This window comes from Physeter macrocephalus, chromosome 17, assembly GCF_002837175.3.
Source record: "Physeter macrocephalus isolate SW-GA chromosome 17, ASM283717v5, whole genome shotgun sequence".
Classification (NCBI taxonomy): domain Eukaryota; kingdom Metazoa; phylum Chordata; class Mammalia; order Artiodactyla; family Physeteridae; genus Physeter; species Physeter macrocephalus.
The window spans coordinates 6,282,556-6,299,409 of NC_041230.1; the positions used below are offsets into that span (position 1 = coordinate 6,282,556).

Here is a 16,854-nt window from a genome sequence, read left to right on the forward strand (position 1 = left end):
GAGGAAGTCTCAGAATGATTTCAGACGCTAGAAAAACTTAGGCTAGGGCCTTGCGACTCGGCGTGGGGCTGTTCCCAACCATAACGGGACGCTGACCCGCGGGGGTCACACCCAGCCCTGGTGCGAGGCCCCAGGAAGCGGGGATGGGATGGGACCCCCGTCGTGCTCCGTCCCCGCTGCTGCGCTGGGCGGGGGTGGGAGGTGGGGGGGGGGCCGGGGGGGGGCCCTCCCGGGGCCTCAGCAATTCAGCCTTCACCCGCAGCGCTGACAGCCCCGCCAGGACCCCACCCCAAGCTCAGCCCGGAAGCCTGGCGCTGCTTCTGACTCCACTTCCCAGCGGCCCCGGCGGCGGCGCTTGGCCGTTGCCGTGGAGACCAGGCGCGCTCCGCCTACCGCGCCGGCAGCCAGAAGGCTCTGCGCGTGCGTCCGCAGCGCGCCACGGGCCAATGAGGGCTCACGAGATTGGACTTCCGGCGTCCGGGACTGTCACTTGGCTGCCGGCGTCGGGCCACGCCGGTGACGGCCGGAGAGCGCCGGGTCGGGGCCAGTTTTGCGGAAGGGTCTGGAGACCCGAGGTGCGGGCAGCAAGGACGTGCGGGCGAAGATCTGAGGCACGGGCAGCAGAGCCCGGGGGCCCACGGCCAGTCCCCGGCCTCAGTTTCCCGGGGTGCGGCGTGGGCGCCCCCCCGAGCCACGTGCTCTCCGGCCTCCACGCCGTCCCGACGCGGCGCCCTTGACGGACTGGGAGAGAGGCCCGGAGCCTGAGCGCCCGCACCTTTCTGCAGGTTCCGATGGCGGCGGCGCAGACAGACCCGGCGCAGGTGAGTAGCGGGAACCCCAGGCCCCCACCCACCCGGCTGCCTCCTCCATGGACCCGAGCCCCGATCGAGGGAGGCACTTTACCTAGACGTCTTGTCTTCCCTTCGCGCTTCGTCCTAGGCCCTGCTGTCCCGGCCGGTTGGGAGTGCATGCGTGGGATCCCCACTTCTGGCAGCTAAGGGGGTGAGGTGTGGAAGGAAGTTCCAGGGGGAGGGTCCCCCGTCTGCAAAAGCTGGGAGGGAAGCCTGAGTGTAGGCGCTTCCGGAACTGAGCTGCTCGGCGGGGAGAAGATATGTATGTCTGAAAGGGCAGGCCGAGGGTTTAAGACTATCCCGAGGGTACCGGGAGACTGGACATGCTTTAAGTTAACGATTTTTTAGGGTATTCCACCTATTGTTGAGTGGAGAACACAAGCAGAGGGGCGTGGCGGTGTGCAGGGAGGAGGCTACTGCCACAGTCCGGGCAGTGCAGGTGCGAAAAGCCGTTGGATTCTGGATGGATCTGCTAATGCATCAAGTGCGGGGTGTGTGGGAGTGTCGTCCTGCGTGAAGGGCCATTCTAAGGTTTTCCGCCGGGGCACCCAAAAGAATGGAGCTGCCTAGCACTTTCACAGGTCCTCCCCCAGGCAGTGGGGCCAGGATTTGGTAGCTGGTGCTGAAATTGAAAACCCTTGATTGTATCCTTGCCCTGGGACTGTGCCAGTGGCAACTGGCAGTCAATGGGACAGAGAAAAAAAGAACGGAGCTGCTGTAGACAAATTTAGGAACTTGAAGGGAAAGTAGGTTTCAGGAGGAAATTGGGAAGAGTCTGTGCTGTCTCAGAGTGGAGGTGTCACATGGACCTGGAATTGCAGATGTCCAAGGACAGAGTCCTGATGTTCCGAGTGAGGTAGAGCCTGGGAATCAAACTTAGGAAGAGGGCATCTCACAGACTCAGCCAGGGATAGGCATGGGCACTTAGGGCTCTAGGGAGATGAGGAATGGCTGGCAGTCCCTGGGGCTCTCAGGGGAAGTCTGGCAGGTGGCTGAGGGAAAGGAAGGTGGCAGCCAAGTGAGGAGGAAGTAGAGGGGGCCTGGCTATGGAGGAAGGAGGGACTATGGCTTCTTGTGTGCCCACCAGATCCTTGGGGCCACCCCTGTGGCAACTGGAGGGGATCAGCCAGTCCTTCAGGTTCAAAGAGCAGCCTTGAAATGTCAGGCAGGTTCAGCAGGAGAGGGTATCCCTACAGGGATGGGCACGTCCTGGGGGCTCTGCAGCTGGGACTTGTACAGTTACTTATGCAAGAGCAATGAGGGCACCCTTGGGGAGGCTCAGCTTGTGCAAAGGCTGGAGAATGAGTGGACGCCAGGGGCTGACCTTGGTGTGGCAGCCAGCAGAAAGCCAGGGGCTTCCTCTGGCTGCCTTGTGTAGAGTGGCCAGGTGGGGTTAAAGAGGCATCTACAGCCTAGATGGGGAAGGTGGAGGGGAGGGGTCCAGACAGGTGAGGGAAGTCCCATCTGCAGAGCCCTGGGGGAGGAGGGTGAGCATCTGAGGGACATGAGCGGAGGTAGCCTTTGGGGCAGGGAGCTGGGTCTCGGTTCACACAGCTATAGCTTAGATCATGTCCGTCTTCCAACTCTCTTAGGGCCTGATGGCCTTTGAAGACGTGGCTGTGTACTTCTCCCGGGAGGAGTGGGCGCTCCTGGATGCAGCCCAGAGGGCTCTGTACCGCCGTGTGATGCTGGAGAACTTCACCCTCCTGGCCTCGCTGGGTAAGCCCTGGGTCCTCCATGGGGAGCTCATTTGTTGCCAGGCTAGGCTGCCAGCACTGACCTGTTACCACCCGGCGGCCTGTGAGCAGCCACACGTCCTCTGGCTGAGTGTCCCTGTTAGCTGTGGTGCCTCTGTGCTCAGTCCCCTTCTGGTGCTGCCAACACGGTTCTCCTCACAGGAATCATCGAGCTGCTCCGAGAGCCCTGCCCTGTGATGCGACCTGGGGTATCCTCCACAGATGATGCCGTCCGTGGCCCACGAAGCCCTGACTCCTGCCATCTGCCAGGGTTGACCCCCTCACTTGCTTGTCTTCTCTCACAGGTCTCTCTGTCTCCCGACCCCGCGTGGTCATCCAGCTCGAGTGTGGCGAGGAGCCCTGGGTTCTCAACGGGACAGATGTGACCCTGGCCAGGAATGCCCAGAGGAGGCCGAGCCCTGGTGAGTGGGGGCTCAGGGGTGTGGGCTTGGGGCCAACCTATGGCCAAGCTTCTGTTCACCTTCCCTCCTGGACCCCGTCCTCTCCGGCTTCCCACCCAACCGACTCCTTTCACCATCAGCCTCTTCTGGAGGCTCCGGCTTTGGCTGGCCTTGAAGGGCCACCCCCAGGCCGTGGTGAGACCTGCTCAGAATCCCACCCTCAGCCAGGCTGTGTGGCCTCAGACCCTGCCCGTCTTCCCTCACCACCTCATCTGTGGGGCCGTTTGTTCCCGTGTTCATCGCTGAGCACTTGCCGTGGCCAGTCTCGTTCGCGGCACTGGGGACACAGCCTTGCCCAGATCGCTCCTGGTCCTGCCTTTGTGGGCCTGACCCTGCTAGAGGAGAGGCGGTCAGTAAGCAGAGGTGGTGAGTAAAATCTGTGCATCAGGTAGCCATGAGCGTCAGGGGCAAAGCCAGCTGGGGATTGCTCTGGGGACGGGCTCCGTGCAGGAAGGGGGTCTGGCCCCCGCTCCTCTCCCCAGCTTCCACGCCCGGTCCTGCGGGCCCCCTTGCCTACCCACGCGGCCTGTCTGGGATGACCCAGGCGCCCACCGTTTCTGCTCTTTCAGGTTCCCCTCATCTGGCAGAGGACAGAGATGTTTCTGGAGAAGCAGCATTGCCAGGGGCCTTCCGGGACGGCCCCCCTCTGGCACCGACTGGGGTTCTCCCCAGCCCTGGTGCCTCTGAGCGCGGGAAAAGCCTGGAGGGTCGGTGCGGTGTGTCCCCCTCTCGGGAGAGGAAACCCACAGGGGTGTCTGTGATCTACTGGGAGAGCGGCGAGGCCAGCGTCAGCCTGCGGCTGACCTCTTCTCTGCGGGCCCCACCCGGGGAGAAGGCCCTCGCAGGCCACGCTACTCCAGGCACGCAGCCGAGGGCGTCCGAGCGGCAGAAGCTGTACGCACGCGAGGCCCCGGAGAAGGCCTTCCCGGGCGCCCCAGAGGCCCAGGGGGGCCGAGGAACGGGTGAGGCTTGGCGCGAGCCTCAGAGGCTGCTCGCTGTCCCGGAGCCCCCGGCCTGGGCCGAACTGGGCGAGGCCCTGCACACTGGCCCCGGCCTCCTCTCTGGGGAGAAGCCCTTCGAGTGCAGGGCGTGCAGCAAGGTGTTCGTGAAGAGCTCGGACTTGCTGAAGCACCTGCGCACCCACACCGGGGAACGGCCGTACGAGTGCGCGCAGTGCGGCAAGGCCTTCAGCCAGACGTCGCACCTGACGCAGCACCAGCGCATCCACAGCGGGGAGACGCCCTACACCTGCCCGGCCTGCGGCCAGGCCTTCCGGCACAGCTCCTCGCTCGTGAGGCACCAGCGCATCCACACGGCCGAGAAGGCCTTCCGCTGCGCCGAGTGCGGCAAGGCCTTCAGCCACCGCTCCAACCTCAGCCAGCACCGCAAGATCCACGCCGGGGGCCGGCCCTACGCGTGCACGCGCTGCGGCCGCAGCTTCTGCCGCAACTCGCACCTGATCCAGCACGAGCGCACGCACACGGGCGAGAAGCCCTTCGCCTGCGCGCTCTGCGGGGCCGCCTTCAGCCAGGGCTCGTCGCTCTTCAAGCACCGGCGCGTGCACACCGGCGAGAAGCCCTTCGCCTGCGCACAGTGCGGCCGCGCCTTCAGCCACAGCTCCAACCTCAGGCAGCACCGGCTGCTGCACACGGGAGAGCGGCCTTTCCGTTGCTCGGACTGCGGCAAGGCCTTCGCCAAGGGCGCCGTGCTGCTCAGCCACCGCCGCATCCACACGGGCGAGAAGCCCTTCGCGTGCGCGCAGTGCGGCCGCGCCTTCCGCGAGCGCCCGGCCCTCTTCCACCACCAGAGGCTCCACACCGGTGAGAAGCCAGCGCGGCGGCCCCGGGCCGGCCCGCTCCCGCAGGCCAGGCCTCCTTCGGGGGCATCGTCTGAAGGCACGCTGGGGAGGGAGGCCGGGCCCGCTGCCGCCTCGGGCCCAGCCACGGTTCCGAAGACGGCTGCCCCTTGAGGTCGCAGCCCCAACCTTCCCCGGCTTGTTGTGGGTCCCTTCCGTGGGTACGGGGCCCCGCCCTCTGCAGAGCCACGCTGTGGAGAAGCTCTGCGCGTGCGCTGCCGTTCCCCCTGCACGTGGTGACAAGATTTGCCTCTTGTCAGCCACAGCTCGCTCCTCCAGCCCAAGCGGTCACGCTGCACAAAGGTCGCGGGGGGGCCGGCCCGGTGCTGCCAGTTCGCCCGTATTTTGACTGTGCGCGCGAACGGGAAGCGCCGGGGCGGGGCGGGGCGGAGGTGGTGCTGAGAACTTTCTGAGGTTTACACTGAACCTGCAGGGTCTGTGTGGAACCTCTCCACCCCCACCCCCAGCGTTTTCCGCCGGCCCTCGGTTCATCCAGGGCTTCCTGGGAACAGGCCCAGAAGACAGGAAGTCATGGGGGAGGCAGGTACTGGCTGCGGACAAGTGGCTGGGCTCTGAGCCTCAGCTCCCTCCTCTAGGGAAGAGAAAAGATTCAGCCCTGCAGAGGGTATTTGCAGCACCCTGACAGGCAGCATCTTGATAAGGGCCGATACGTGCCGACTACCAGCCCCCGTTCTGAGCGCTGCACAGTTTCTCCTGACAGCTCTGTGAGGTGGCTGCTGTGGCCGGTATCCCCACTTCTCAGATGAGGAGACTGAGGCACAGAGAGGGGACGTGAGTTGCACAACAGCAGGGCCACTGGCCCAGCATCCAGAGAGCTCACCACTTTACCCTCACACTTAGCCTGCCAGCTCTGAGGGCTGGGTGAAGCCTGCCTGGCTTCCTGCTCCTGGCGGGCCCTCAGGAGGTGGAGGAGGGTGGAGGCGGGAAGTCCCCGGGTGAAGGACAGAGATTGAGAGTGACGGTTCCCCAGCTGTGCTGGTGCATTCAGAGCGTGGTCCAAGCCTCAGCTTCGGCCGTGTCCTGTCGTTACCGGAGTCAGCGATACAGGAGCCTTTCCATCCCCACCGCCTTGACTGGAGGTGACCATAACAACAGGTGCAGAGGAGACAAGATGGGGCTGCTTGGTTCTCTGGGGTCCGGTGGCCACGCGCGTGCCATTACCTAAGGCCGTGTGTGGCGCCCTCCCAGGATCCCCTCCCCAGTGTGACACATCCCACAGGGCGGGGACACCGAGGCAGACAAGCTGGGTGGGGGACTGGTTGGCCTCTTGTGGCCTTCAACAGACCAGCCCCACCTCCACCTCGGGGCTCACCCGCAGGGAAGTTAATGGCGTTTTTACCGGGGGTAAAAAAAAGACTAGAACTTACAGCTTGGAATGGTTGGACCTTGTAAATTCTTGCACGGCACTGTGTAGGTCCACAGCCTCAGCCTCCAGGTCATGGTTCAGAAGGTTTTAACAAGACAGAGTCCAGAGAGGCCCTCTAATAAAGGTTTCTTTCTGAAAACATGCGAGTGGTAGCAGCCTGAAACCGGTTTCATCCCCGCACGATGCAAACGCGGCATCGCACAGCTGCGGGCACTTGGCTTCAACCCTGGTCCCTTGAGAGGCCGCAGGGTAGAGGTGCAGCCTGTCTGCGGCCCACCGAAGGTCTGTGTCCCCTTGGCAGCCAGGAGACGTGGACAGGGTGGGGCTTCCCTAAGCAGCGGCTCTGTTGGGACGTGAGCCTTCCTGGATCCAGGCCCTGGAATCTGAGGCAGGGGGCACATGTGGAGACCCGAATGGTTGACCCCATCCCAGTGGGTGCTCCAGTTCAATCACCTCAAAGACCTCGCAGGTATCTGCCATTACCAAAGAGCAGAAACGTGACACCCCCAACTCTCCACCTGCCAGCAGGGTTCCACCCCTGAGACCTCACAAGTTCCTGCAAGGAAAGGAGACGTGGGGGTAGGGAGAAGAGTCACACAGGGCCAGGCTCCCCAGGACTCCTCAAGGGCAGGTACTCTGAGCCATTGTCCGCCCCTCTTGGGGCCCATCCTCTCTCTGACCTGGTCCATGCCCTGGCCTTGCCCTATTTCATCTTCCCCCAGGCTGGCCCCCATGAGGGATTCTTGAGCAGCTCACTTCAGGGTCAGTGTGGATGGCTATGAGATGCAGACGAACCCCACAGAGCTTACAGAAGGCTATTGTAGGGAGCCCATGGGATTCAGGAGCAAAGGAATGTTGAACATCAAGTGGATGCCCAGAGAGTCACTTGCAACCTTTTTTGCATCTTGGACAGAAGCTCTATCCTGTCTCCCCACCAGCCTCCTCCCTGCTTCACTGAGCCTTTCCTGCCTGTGTGCTTGGCCCCTACTATCCCTCCTTTCCTCCACCCTCCCCGAGTCCACCCTCCCAGCACCCGGGGTGGTCAGAGGCTCCAGCCCTGTTCCTATGGGAACAGCAACCATGAGCACCCACCTTCCCCCACGCCTTGGCCCCTAAGTTGTCCTCCCCCAAACCTTTTTGGTCATGTTGGGCCGCATCCTGCCAGGCTGACCCTTCCACTCAACCGTGAACGGGTCATGACTATAAAAAGTATCCGTGCGCTTTCTGGGTCAAGATGATGGACTGAACACATGCATCTCACTTGGTCCAGAAGCCCACTGAAACCACAGAGAGCACTTAAAGCAAACGCTTGACAATTCCCTGGCGGTCCAGTGGTTAGGACTCTGCGCTTCCACTGCAGGGGGCTCGGGTTCGATCCCTGGTTGGGGAGCTAGGATTCCGCAAGCGGCACGGCCACTAGATAAATAAATAAATAAAATTAAATTAACTGTAACACAAACCCACAAGTATGAGGATGGTAAAAGAGGAGGCAACGGCATTCTGAAGCTAGAAGTGGTTGGGGGTGGGAGAGCAGTCACTGATTTGGGGAAAGCCAGATACTGAGTTGGCGCTGGCGGAAGGGGAAGGCGATCCCATCAGGCTTACGCTGCAGAATTCCAGAAGGCTTGAAAACCAGCAGCCCCCTGGAAGGGGAGACCCAAAACAAAGACAACTGAGTGGGAGCTCCTGGAGAAGCTGTTAGAGCTCCAGCTCTTCCCACAGGGTAGATGGTGGAAGAGTCCTTTCTGGGGAATCCGAACAGTCCCAGAGAAAAAATCAAATCCCTGGTAGCCAGGGATTCCTAGGTATTAGAAGAAACCAAAACAGGCAGGCAGATGCACCTTAGGATCGAACAAATAAGTCATGGTTCAGCAATTTGATGTGTGAAAGTAAAACACCCTGACCCACAGTCAGATTTTAAAAACAATAACATCGTCTACTGATATAAAAATAAAGGTCACCCTTACTAGTTCTGGTCTCCAAAGTAAATAAAAGCCTGAACACGTCCCATAATTCTGGACAAAAACCTCCAGACCTCACTTTGCAGTACTGATCTAGCTGAAGGCATGTCTGAGACTCTGAGGGTATAAATCATGGAACAGTTTCTTGATCAGGAGATGGGTGCCTGCTGTCCCCGCATATCTGCACGGCGCTCAGCAGTGGTCGAATGAAGGACCCCAGCACCATCCTCGCTGGAGAAATTCCCGGGGATGGCGGAGAAAGCCCATAGGTTAGGCCAGCCTTCCCGGTAGGACCCTGCTTCCTCCTAGGACCATCGGGAGGCGAGTCTCGGCGAAACAACACTCCCCCAGGCCGCGACTTTCGGCCTCCGGGGAGGGCAGGGCAACTCTCGGCCCGTTGTCTTGGAAACAGCTGGAGCAGGTTGGTTATGCTCCAGGGGTTACCAAGGCATCCGCCGGGCGACCAGAAAGAAGCCTCAGGTAGGGCGCTGGGGGAGGAGCCTAGGCGGAGCGCCAACCCTGATTGGCCGAAAGGTTACGCTCCTCCCCATCCGTCACCTCCTGCCAATAGGCGCCGGGCCTGTTGTGCACATGCGCAGGATTCGAAGGTCCCTTCTGTCTCCGCCGTTGGTGAGTCCTAGGGCGCGATACAAAGGAAGAGCGGCTGCCGGGGAGGGGAGGGAGTCCCCCAAACCCTGCGACTCTGCAGATTCCTCTCGGAGGGATGGGGCGCCTCTCAGTCGTGAGAGGCCTCCGAAAATGATCATCTACGGGCGGAGGCCGCGCCTCTCTCTGTTTGCTGAGGCTCATGGGAAATGTAGTCCGAAGGGAGGGGGCGCCGCCTTCGGAGCAGACGTGTGATTGGCCAGGGCGGCGTCGCCAGGGCAACGCGCGAAGGGCTCACCGCCGGGTCCGGGGAGAGGCGCGCGGGACCGCGTGGGACTACTTACCCGAAGTGGCCTCGGGTGGCCGAGGTGAGCGCCGGCCGGCTGGGTGGGCGTGGCCTCTCCACTACCTCCCGACGTGCCCCACCTCCGAGCCTTCTCCCGGGCCCCTCCTCCCTTCCGGAGCCCCGTTCCTCTCCTTCGGGAAGACCTGCCCTCCTTTCCTCTGTGGAAGGCGGACTCCAGGAGTCAGGCCTAGTCCAGCCTGTCGGACAGGCCCCCCCCACCCCCAAAGTGGGCGTGTTTCACTCCAGACCCTCTGCAGGGCCGGGACACAGTTGCCCGTCCACCGCTCCACACAACTCATGATTCGGTTTTGCTTTGCTTCTGCATTTCACACGCACGGTCCATACCGTGTGAGTCATGCACAGCTCTCCGCGGTCAGCGAGCACGGTGTCTCGGGGTCCACATCAGCCCCTGCCTCGAGCCATGGCGCAGGCCAGCCCCTCAGAGTGCCCCTCTTGGGTCAGCGTGTCCCGGAGATGGTGGGAACAGGCAGCCTGGCCCCAGTTCTCACCCTGGATCACGGCCCCACCGCCTCCCTGGCTACCCGCTCTCTCCGCCGCGGGGGCACCTGCCGGGGCTCCTCAGCCTGGCCCTGGAAGCCTGTGCTAACTCTTCTTGCCTGCGCTCCAGCATCATCTCCCGACAGACAGTTCCCTGAAGTTTCCTGGAAGCTCCACTGGCAACTCGCCTCCTAGTGTTGCTTCCCTCTGCTCTCATTTCCAGCTCCTGTGGCCCCTCCCTCCGTGAAGCTTTCCCCAATTCAGCCGCAAGCATCCCACACCAGGGTCCGCTCTGTCACAGCCTCAGCCCCCTGGGCTGGGCCTCTCTGCACAGTGCCTTACCCTGGCTGTGGCCTTGTGGCTGGCACCCTGACCCCTCCTTTCCTGCAGGTCCCCCTTGGTGGCTCCAAGAAGACTCCCGGCACAACAATGCCATCCCCACTGGGCCCCCCGAGTCTGCCCTCTGTGGACCCCGAGGCCACCCTGGAGGATCCTGAGGCAGCACGCCAGCGCTTCCGGGGCTTCTGCTACCAGAAGGTGGCCGGTCCCCGCGAGGCGCTGGCCCGGCTCCGTGAACTCTGCCGCCAGTGGCTGCGGCCCGAGGTGCACTCCAAGGAGCAGATGCTGGAGCTGCTGGTGCTGGAGCAGTTCCTGGGCGCGCTCCCCCCTGAGATCCAGGCCTGGGTGCGGGGCCAGCAGCCAGGCAGCCCTGAGGAGGCCACTGTCCTGGTCGAGGGCCTGCAGCATGACCCTGGGCGGCTGCTGGGCTGGGTGAGTGTGGTGGTGTTGGCTTCTTGGAGGGACAGAGTGAGACTAGCTCCCCGATGACTTGCCTCTCCCCCTCAGATTACAGCACATGTCCTGAAGCAAGCGGTACTCCCAGCCACACAGAAGACAGAGGAGTCTGTGGGGAGCTCCCACCCTGCAGGGACAGTGGAGCCCCTAAGGGCAGCCTCTGGGGAGGGGTCCAAGGATGCCCAGATGGAGGGGAACGCCCAGCTCAGCTGCAGCGTGAAGGAGGAGCCTGATGGCTACGGGCAGGAGACGGGTGAGAGCGGGGGTGCGCGAGGGCTGGGGCCTCCTTGAGAGAGTGCGAACGTCCCCAGCTAGGGCGGGGAACCCAGGTGAGGTTGTGCTGGAGCTGGGGGCTCCTGGAGGGAGTGCGGGTGTCCCCACCTGGGAGCGGGACCCGCAGGGACTGCAGACTGCAGAGCGGGGTCCCCGGGAGGCCGGAGGGAAGGGCTGGCTGCCTGCCCGCTTGCTGTGTGCCTGGCACACACAGAGGACTCCTCCCTGCTGCCGAGGAGGGCCCAGGCTGCGACGCCAACGCCAGCTCCTCGCCTGCTCTGGCTCACGTGGGAGCCCCTGACCCCTGTCTGCCTTGCTTCCTAGCACCGTCCAGCCCCCCACATCCAGCCCGGTCCCATGAGGGGCCCGCTGAACAACAGGAACCGACCTCCGTGCCCTTCCAGCCACCCAGGATTCCGGTGAGCAGCCCCTGCTGGCAGGTGCAGGCCCACAGTGGGAGGAGAGTGTCCTGCCAGTTGTCCAGGCTCCTCGGCCAGCACTTCTTGTGCTCTTTGCTCCCCCAAAGTGGAGTTGGTATCAGGGCACTCCCTGCAGGTCCTGGGGGCCAGGGGGACAGACCAGTGCTTGGAAAGGATTTTGGCCTCAGGTAACAGGGATTCTGGTTTGGAGTGACTGGAACTGGCAGGGGTTGGCTTCCCACTTACAGAGAAGCCAGTCAGGGGGTTGACAGCTCCCAGCAGTCCTGAGCTGGCACCTGGGGAGGGGACAGAATGACCAGAAAAGCCTGAGTGCCACCCAGCAGTCTGGCCTCCCCTGCACACCTGAGATCAGAGTGGAGACACTCTTCTCAGGGAATGCCCGCAGCTCCCCCTCTGCCCGGGCTTTTCTCCAAGGCCAACCAGCCCTCAGCTGCGACCAGCTGGGCACGGAAGCCCCTGCCACCCAGAGGTCTTGGTTCCTGAGTGTGGGCAGCAGGGGTCTTGTCCTGTCCCAGCGACGCTTCCTAATCCGCTCCACGCTGAGAAGTCGCGCAGGACCCAGCCACAGCCTGAAGGCATGGTTGCTTTAACCGCCGGCACCCGGGAGCCAGCCCAGCCATGTCCTGAGCGGGAGGCTGTGCCTGGCCCTCTGCGGCGCCTGCCTCCCTGCAGCCCGGTCCCCACAGCCAGGGATGCTGAGGCCCGTGGCGTTTCCCCAAGGACGATCTCCATTACCCTTGAAACCAAGGCCTGGGAGAGGTGCCTGGGGGTCCCTGCATTCCCCTGGCCTTTTGCTCTCGGTGCAGCACACACTGTTCAAGGCCCCTCCTTGATGGGTCCTCAGCTTCCATCTGTGCGGCCAGAACATGGCGGGGGGGGGGGGGCAGCTGAGGGGGACTGGTGCATCCCCCAGGCGAGCCAGAAGGCAGCTCCCTTCCCGGCCCTGCATCCCCAGCACTTACAGGTTCCCATCTCAGCTTCCCCTTTAGCCCCACCCCCGGGCAGGTGAGGGTGGTTTACTTGCCGCTCCCCAGGTGCTTAACAAGGCTGTGCCCGTGGGATGGGTCGGGTGGGGTGCGGGGTAGACGGGCCTTCTGTGGGTGATGGGCCGCGTCCCTGCAGGAGGAGTGGGGGCTCCTGGACCCGTCACAGAAGGAGGTGTACTGGGACGCGATGCTGCAGAAGTACGGCACGGTGGTCTCCCTGGGTGAGGACCCCTCTCCTCTGGGTCCTTGCGCACACCTTGCCTCCCGGCGCTTCCCAAGCCGCACCCTGGCCACCCGCCGGGGCCCCCACCCCTGTCCCTCATTTGTGCGAACCCCTCACGCCCCCGTGCCAGGGCTGGCGCCTGATGGGCCCCCGACCCCAGCAGGGTTGCCGTGCCCCCTGCCGGAGGCGCGCACTGAGCCGGAGCCGGAGGCGCTGAGCACCGGATCCGAGGGAGCGAGAAGCCTCCTCCCGGGTGAGTGGCCTCCCGCTCTCCGGGGGCGACGGGGGCGGGGGGCGGGGAGCCCAGGCTGCCCCGCGCCTGGGGGGCTGCGGGCGGAGTCACCGGGCGACCTGGCTCTGCCACCTCTGCCCCCCCCGCCAGGAGGTGAGAGCGAGAGCTCCCGAGAGGGCCGGCCCGGCTGCCCGGAGGCCCCGCCACCCGCGCGGAGCAAGCCCTACATGTGCGCGCAGTGCGGCCGCACCTTCGACTGGAAGTCGGTGTTCGTCATCCACCGGCGCGCGCACGCGGGCGGCCCGGGCGCCGAGAAGCAGCCGGTGGGGCCGCCCCGGCGCGCGCTCCCGGGCCCGCGCAGCTACGCCTGCGAGGAGTGCGGCCGCAGCTTCAGCTGGAAGTCGCAGCTGGTCATCCACCGCAAGGGCCACGCCGGCCAGCGGCGCCACTTCTGCGGCGACTGCGGCCACAGCTTCGACTGGAAGTCCCAGCTGGTGATCCACCGCAAGAGCCACCGGCCCGAGGCCCCGTGAGCGCTGGAGGGGCAGCCTCGCCGGGGCCCCGGGCCCAGCCCGGCCCTGCTACTCCACTCCGCCGCAGCCTGGAGAACTGGAGGCCGCCCAGGGCAGAGGTCAGAGTCCCAGGAGGGTTCCCCCGTCCCCGCTCAGTCTCCCCGCAAAGCCGCGGCGCCCTCCTCTCCTGTCTCGCCCACCCCACATTTCAGGGAGAGAGGCCTGGGCTCCAGTGCACCGCCGCACCGGACCCGCGGCGGGCAGGTGACTTCCAAACCCCTTCCTGTGACGCGGTGCAGGCCGGTGCAGAAAGCCCAGGAGGGCGCAGCCTGCTTCTGTTTGCAGGCAGGTGGAAGGCTAAAGTCCGTCCACTGTGCGTTTTAGATTTTTAACAAATTCCAGTTTTATCCTGGAGAAGCTTCTGCGTAAGAATCCTGGTCTCTGGTCTCTGCTGGTCAGATCAGCAGCCCCTGCCCTTCCTGCCCGGCAGCTGGAGCTTCAGAGCCGCCTGCCCACGAGCAGGGTAGGTGTCCGGCTTACCTGTTCCTCGGCCACACACATCACTCCCTGGCCTTGTCCTTCCAGCTGTCGAGTCCCAGCCTGAACGGACATTAAGGGAACTTCTTTCCAAGTCTGGATGTACAGGCATGGCGTCTGAGAACGGATGTAACTCAGGCCGTGCATGCTGGCAGCTCAGTGAGTCACAGAGCGGGAGGGCGGAGTATCAGCTGCCCGCTGCCCACGGCAGCCCATCTGTGGGCATGCAGGACTTGGGCCAGTGTACTGTAGTACTTTCCCACTGTTGCTCGAACGAACTCGGTGGCTTGAAACAACACAGAACGTACTCTCTTAGGACTCTGAATTGGGTCTCACTGGATCCAGTCAGGGTGTCAGCATGGCTGGTTCCTCCTGAAGGCTGTAAGGGGGGAATCCACTTGAAGGCTTCTTCTAGCTTGCAGAGGCCGCCGCGTTCCTCGGTGACGGCCCCTTCCTCCATCTTCAAAGCCTGCGGTGGATGGTTAAGTCTTATGCTGCCTCCCCCGTGTGAGGACCCTCAGGGTTACACCTACGGCTCCCCTGGTAACCCATGATGATCTCCCCATCTCGGGGTCACATCTCATCCATGCCCTACCTACACACACCTGATCTCATCTGCAAAATCCCTTTGCATGTGAGACAACATTCACAGGTTCCAGGGATTAGGACATGGATGTCTTTGGGGACTGTTATTCCACACCCTTCTCTGTCACCTTCCTGCTCGGAAAACAAGGGACATTGTCGTGGGAAGTGGTTTCAGGGAGACAGGTGCACCCACAGAAGGAGCCCTCTGCAGCCTCGGGCTCATGCAGGGGTGGCAGGTGGGTGTTGAGTGTGGCTGTGACCATGGTTACTAGCGGAGGTGGGGTGGACACCTGGGCTGCGTGGGGCGTCCTTTCTGCAGCCTGAAACTGGGAAGGAGAGGCGTCCATCTGGAGGACCCGTCTCCTCCATCCCCAGTCTTATGAGGACCTTTGACCTGTCGACCGCACTCAGGCCTGGGGAAGCAGAGCCAGGCTGGAGATGGACCTGGGCACTGGTGATCTTGTTACCGAGTCCAAGCTTGTACTGCTGGCCGCACCACAGGCCAATACATTGAGAGCCGAGTTGTTGAGGCGAGGAATAGTGACGTTATTCAGAAAGCCAGCAGACTCGGGACTTCCCTGGTGGCGCAGTGGTTAAGAATCCGCCTGCCAACGTAGGGGACACGGGTTCGAGCCCTGGTCCGGGAAGATCCCACGTGCCGCGGAGCAACTAAGCCCGTGCGCCACAACTACTGAGCCTGCGCTCTAGAGCCCGAGAGCCGCAACTACTGAGCCCGCGTGCCTAGAGCCTGTGCTCCGCAGCAAGAGAAGCCACCGCAGTGAGAAGCCCGCCGCAACTGGAGAGAAAGCCCGCGTGCAGCAACGAAGACCCAATGCAGCCAAAAATTAATTAATTAAAAAAGAAAGTGCTTTACAAAAAAAGAAAGCAAGCCAGCAGACCGAGAAGGTGGTGCACTCGTGCCCCAAAGAACCATCTTGCCTGAGTTAAAATTCAGGTTTCTTTCATACTGAAAGGGGAGGGAGTAAAGTCAAACATTTCCTGGCTCAGATCAGCCCCGGGCGGGGGTGTGTTCATTTCTTCTCCCTGCAGTCGTGCACTGGGGGGCCTGGTCAGGAGGTTTCCTGGGAGCTGAACAAAGGTATTTTAGCTTAATGCCCATTATGCCTGGGAGGCAGGGCTCCCAGAAATGGGCCACTGTGTATATTGAAGCTTGTAGGCAACATCCCTCCGGTGACTAACTTGTAATAGAATACAAAGGTGCTTCCCTGTTACAATCTGACTGGCGAGCAGGAAGCTTCATCCATGCCGGGGACGCGGCAGAAGAGGACAGAGCGGGGCCCGAGCGCTCAGGCCAGCCGAGGGCCCAACGTCAGGACCGCCAGGTGCTGAGGGAGAGCGGCGGGCAATCTTCTAATGCAATTTTCCATATTTAAAAGTAGTTTATGTTCACTTAGAGAAATGTGAAATATACAAGAGGGCAAAGGAGATCGCAACAGCGATCCCTGAGGCTGCTGTCTTATTCTCAGTGTCCGTCCGCGGGGGTCTGTGTCACACGGCTTGTGAAGCTGCTGCCGTACGTTGTGAACCGTGCTCTTCGCACGCAGCTCCCTGTGTTATTTAAAACGCCTGGGTGGAAATCCCGTTTTCGGGCCGGCACGGTAGTTCCCAGCAAGCCCAGGTAGTTCCTTGCTTTCTGCCCCCCTCAGCACCCAGGGCTGTGGTGGCCGCGCCTGAGCAGACACCCCAGATGCGACCTAGCTGTTTCCTCAAAACAGACAGCCCCCCAAAGTGGGAGCGGTGAGTTTTCGGGAGCGTGGGATTTCTGTTCTTGTTTTTTCCTTTTTCTTTTCGCCTTAAGACAGAACATTATTTTATAGTTCTGGAGGTCAGGAGTCAGGCATACGTCACTAAGCTAAGCTCCAGGTGCAGCAGGCTTGAGTTCCTTCTCTGAACTCTGGGAGAACCCATCCCGTGTGCTCGACTTTTCCACCCTAGCGATGGCCTGTGGGCCGGGCTCACGGCCCTTCCCCACCTTCGGAGCCAGCGGTGGCCAGTCGGCTCTCTCCCACAGGGCGTCACCCTGCCACTGTCCTCTGCCTCCCCTTCCACCTCTGAGGGTCCTCGTGGTGACGTTGGGCCCACGCGGATCATCCAGAACAATTGTTTTTTGTTTTATTTATTTATTTTTGGCTGCGTTGGGTCTTCGTTGCTGCGCGCGGGCTCGAGCGGGGGCTACTCTTCGTTGCGGTGCGCGGGCTTCTCACTGCGGTGGCTTCTCTCGTTGCGGTGCGCGGGCTCTAGGCGCGCGGGCTTCAGTAGTTGCGGCACGCGGGCTCAGTAGTTGTGGTGCGCGGGCTTAGTTGCTCCGCTGCATGTGGGATCTTCCCGGACCAGGGCTCGAACCCGTGTCCCCTGCATTGGCAGGCGGACTCTCAACCACTGCGCCACCAGGGAAGCCCTGGGCCATGGGAGTTTTAAATTCTCATGGATACGTCTTCCGGAAACGCGGGGCCCGCCTGTCTGCCTTCCCTCCAGAAGGGCTCCCTGGCAGCTAGAACGCCCTGGACTCCCGTTCTCTACCGTCTTCTCCATCCTGCAGGCAGAACCCA

General features: G+C 62.5%; 2 protein-coding genes and 1 non-coding gene across 6 annotated transcripts; all 3 read left to right on the plus strand.

Moving 5' to 3' along the window:
* Nucleotides 1-698: 698 nt before the first annotated feature.
* On the plus strand, nt 699-6,423 carry ZNF324 (zinc finger protein 324). 3 transcript variants are annotated; one of them, XM_028478140.1, is made up of 5 exons: nt 756-821; nt 1,200-1,290; nt 2,444-2,570; nt 2,893-3,009; nt 3,618-6,423. In XM_028478140.1, the coding sequence occupies exons 3-5, from the start codon at nt 2,450-2,452 to the stop codon at nt 5,015-5,017; spliced, it is 1,638 nt and encodes a 545-aa protein (XP_028333941.1). In that variant the 5' UTR covers nt 756-821; nt 1,200-1,290; nt 2,444-2,449; the 3' UTR covers nt 5,018-6,423. The 3 variants fall into 3 exon arrangements, with proteins under 3 accessions (XP_028333939.1, XP_028333941.1, XP_028333942.1); XM_028478138.2 differs by lacking the exon at nt 1,200-1,290 and having other exon boundaries at nt 699-821; XM_028478141.2 differs by lacking the exons at nt 756-821; nt 1,200-1,290 and adding an exon at nt 1,526-1,707.
* LOC112062482 (small nucleolar RNA SNORA30/SNORA37 family) lies at nt 1,418-1,548 on the plus strand. The gene has a single exon (XR_002890750.1). It is a non-coding gene; the product is annotated as a small nucleolar RNA SNORA30/SNORA37 family (small nucleolar RNA).
* Nucleotides 6,424-9,077: 2,654 nt separating the features above from the next.
* ZNF446 (zinc finger protein 446) lies at nt 9,078-16,465 on the plus strand. Of its 2 annotated transcripts, XM_028478160.2 has the most exons (7): nt 9,078-9,225; nt 10,092-10,472; nt 10,548-10,749; nt 11,094-11,188; nt 12,332-12,416; nt 12,579-12,671; nt 12,801-16,465. In XM_028478160.2, the coding sequence occupies exons 2-7, from the start codon at nt 10,131-10,133 to the stop codon at nt 13,181-13,183; spliced, it is 1,200 nt and encodes a 399-aa protein (XP_028333961.1). In that variant the 5' UTR covers nt 9,078-9,225; nt 10,092-10,130; the 3' UTR covers nt 13,184-16,465. The 2 variants fall into 2 exon arrangements, with proteins under 2 accessions (XP_028333961.1, XP_023972729.1); XM_024116961.3 differs by having other exon boundaries at nt 12,332-12,671.
* Nucleotides 16,466-16,854: the final 389 nt, after the last annotated feature.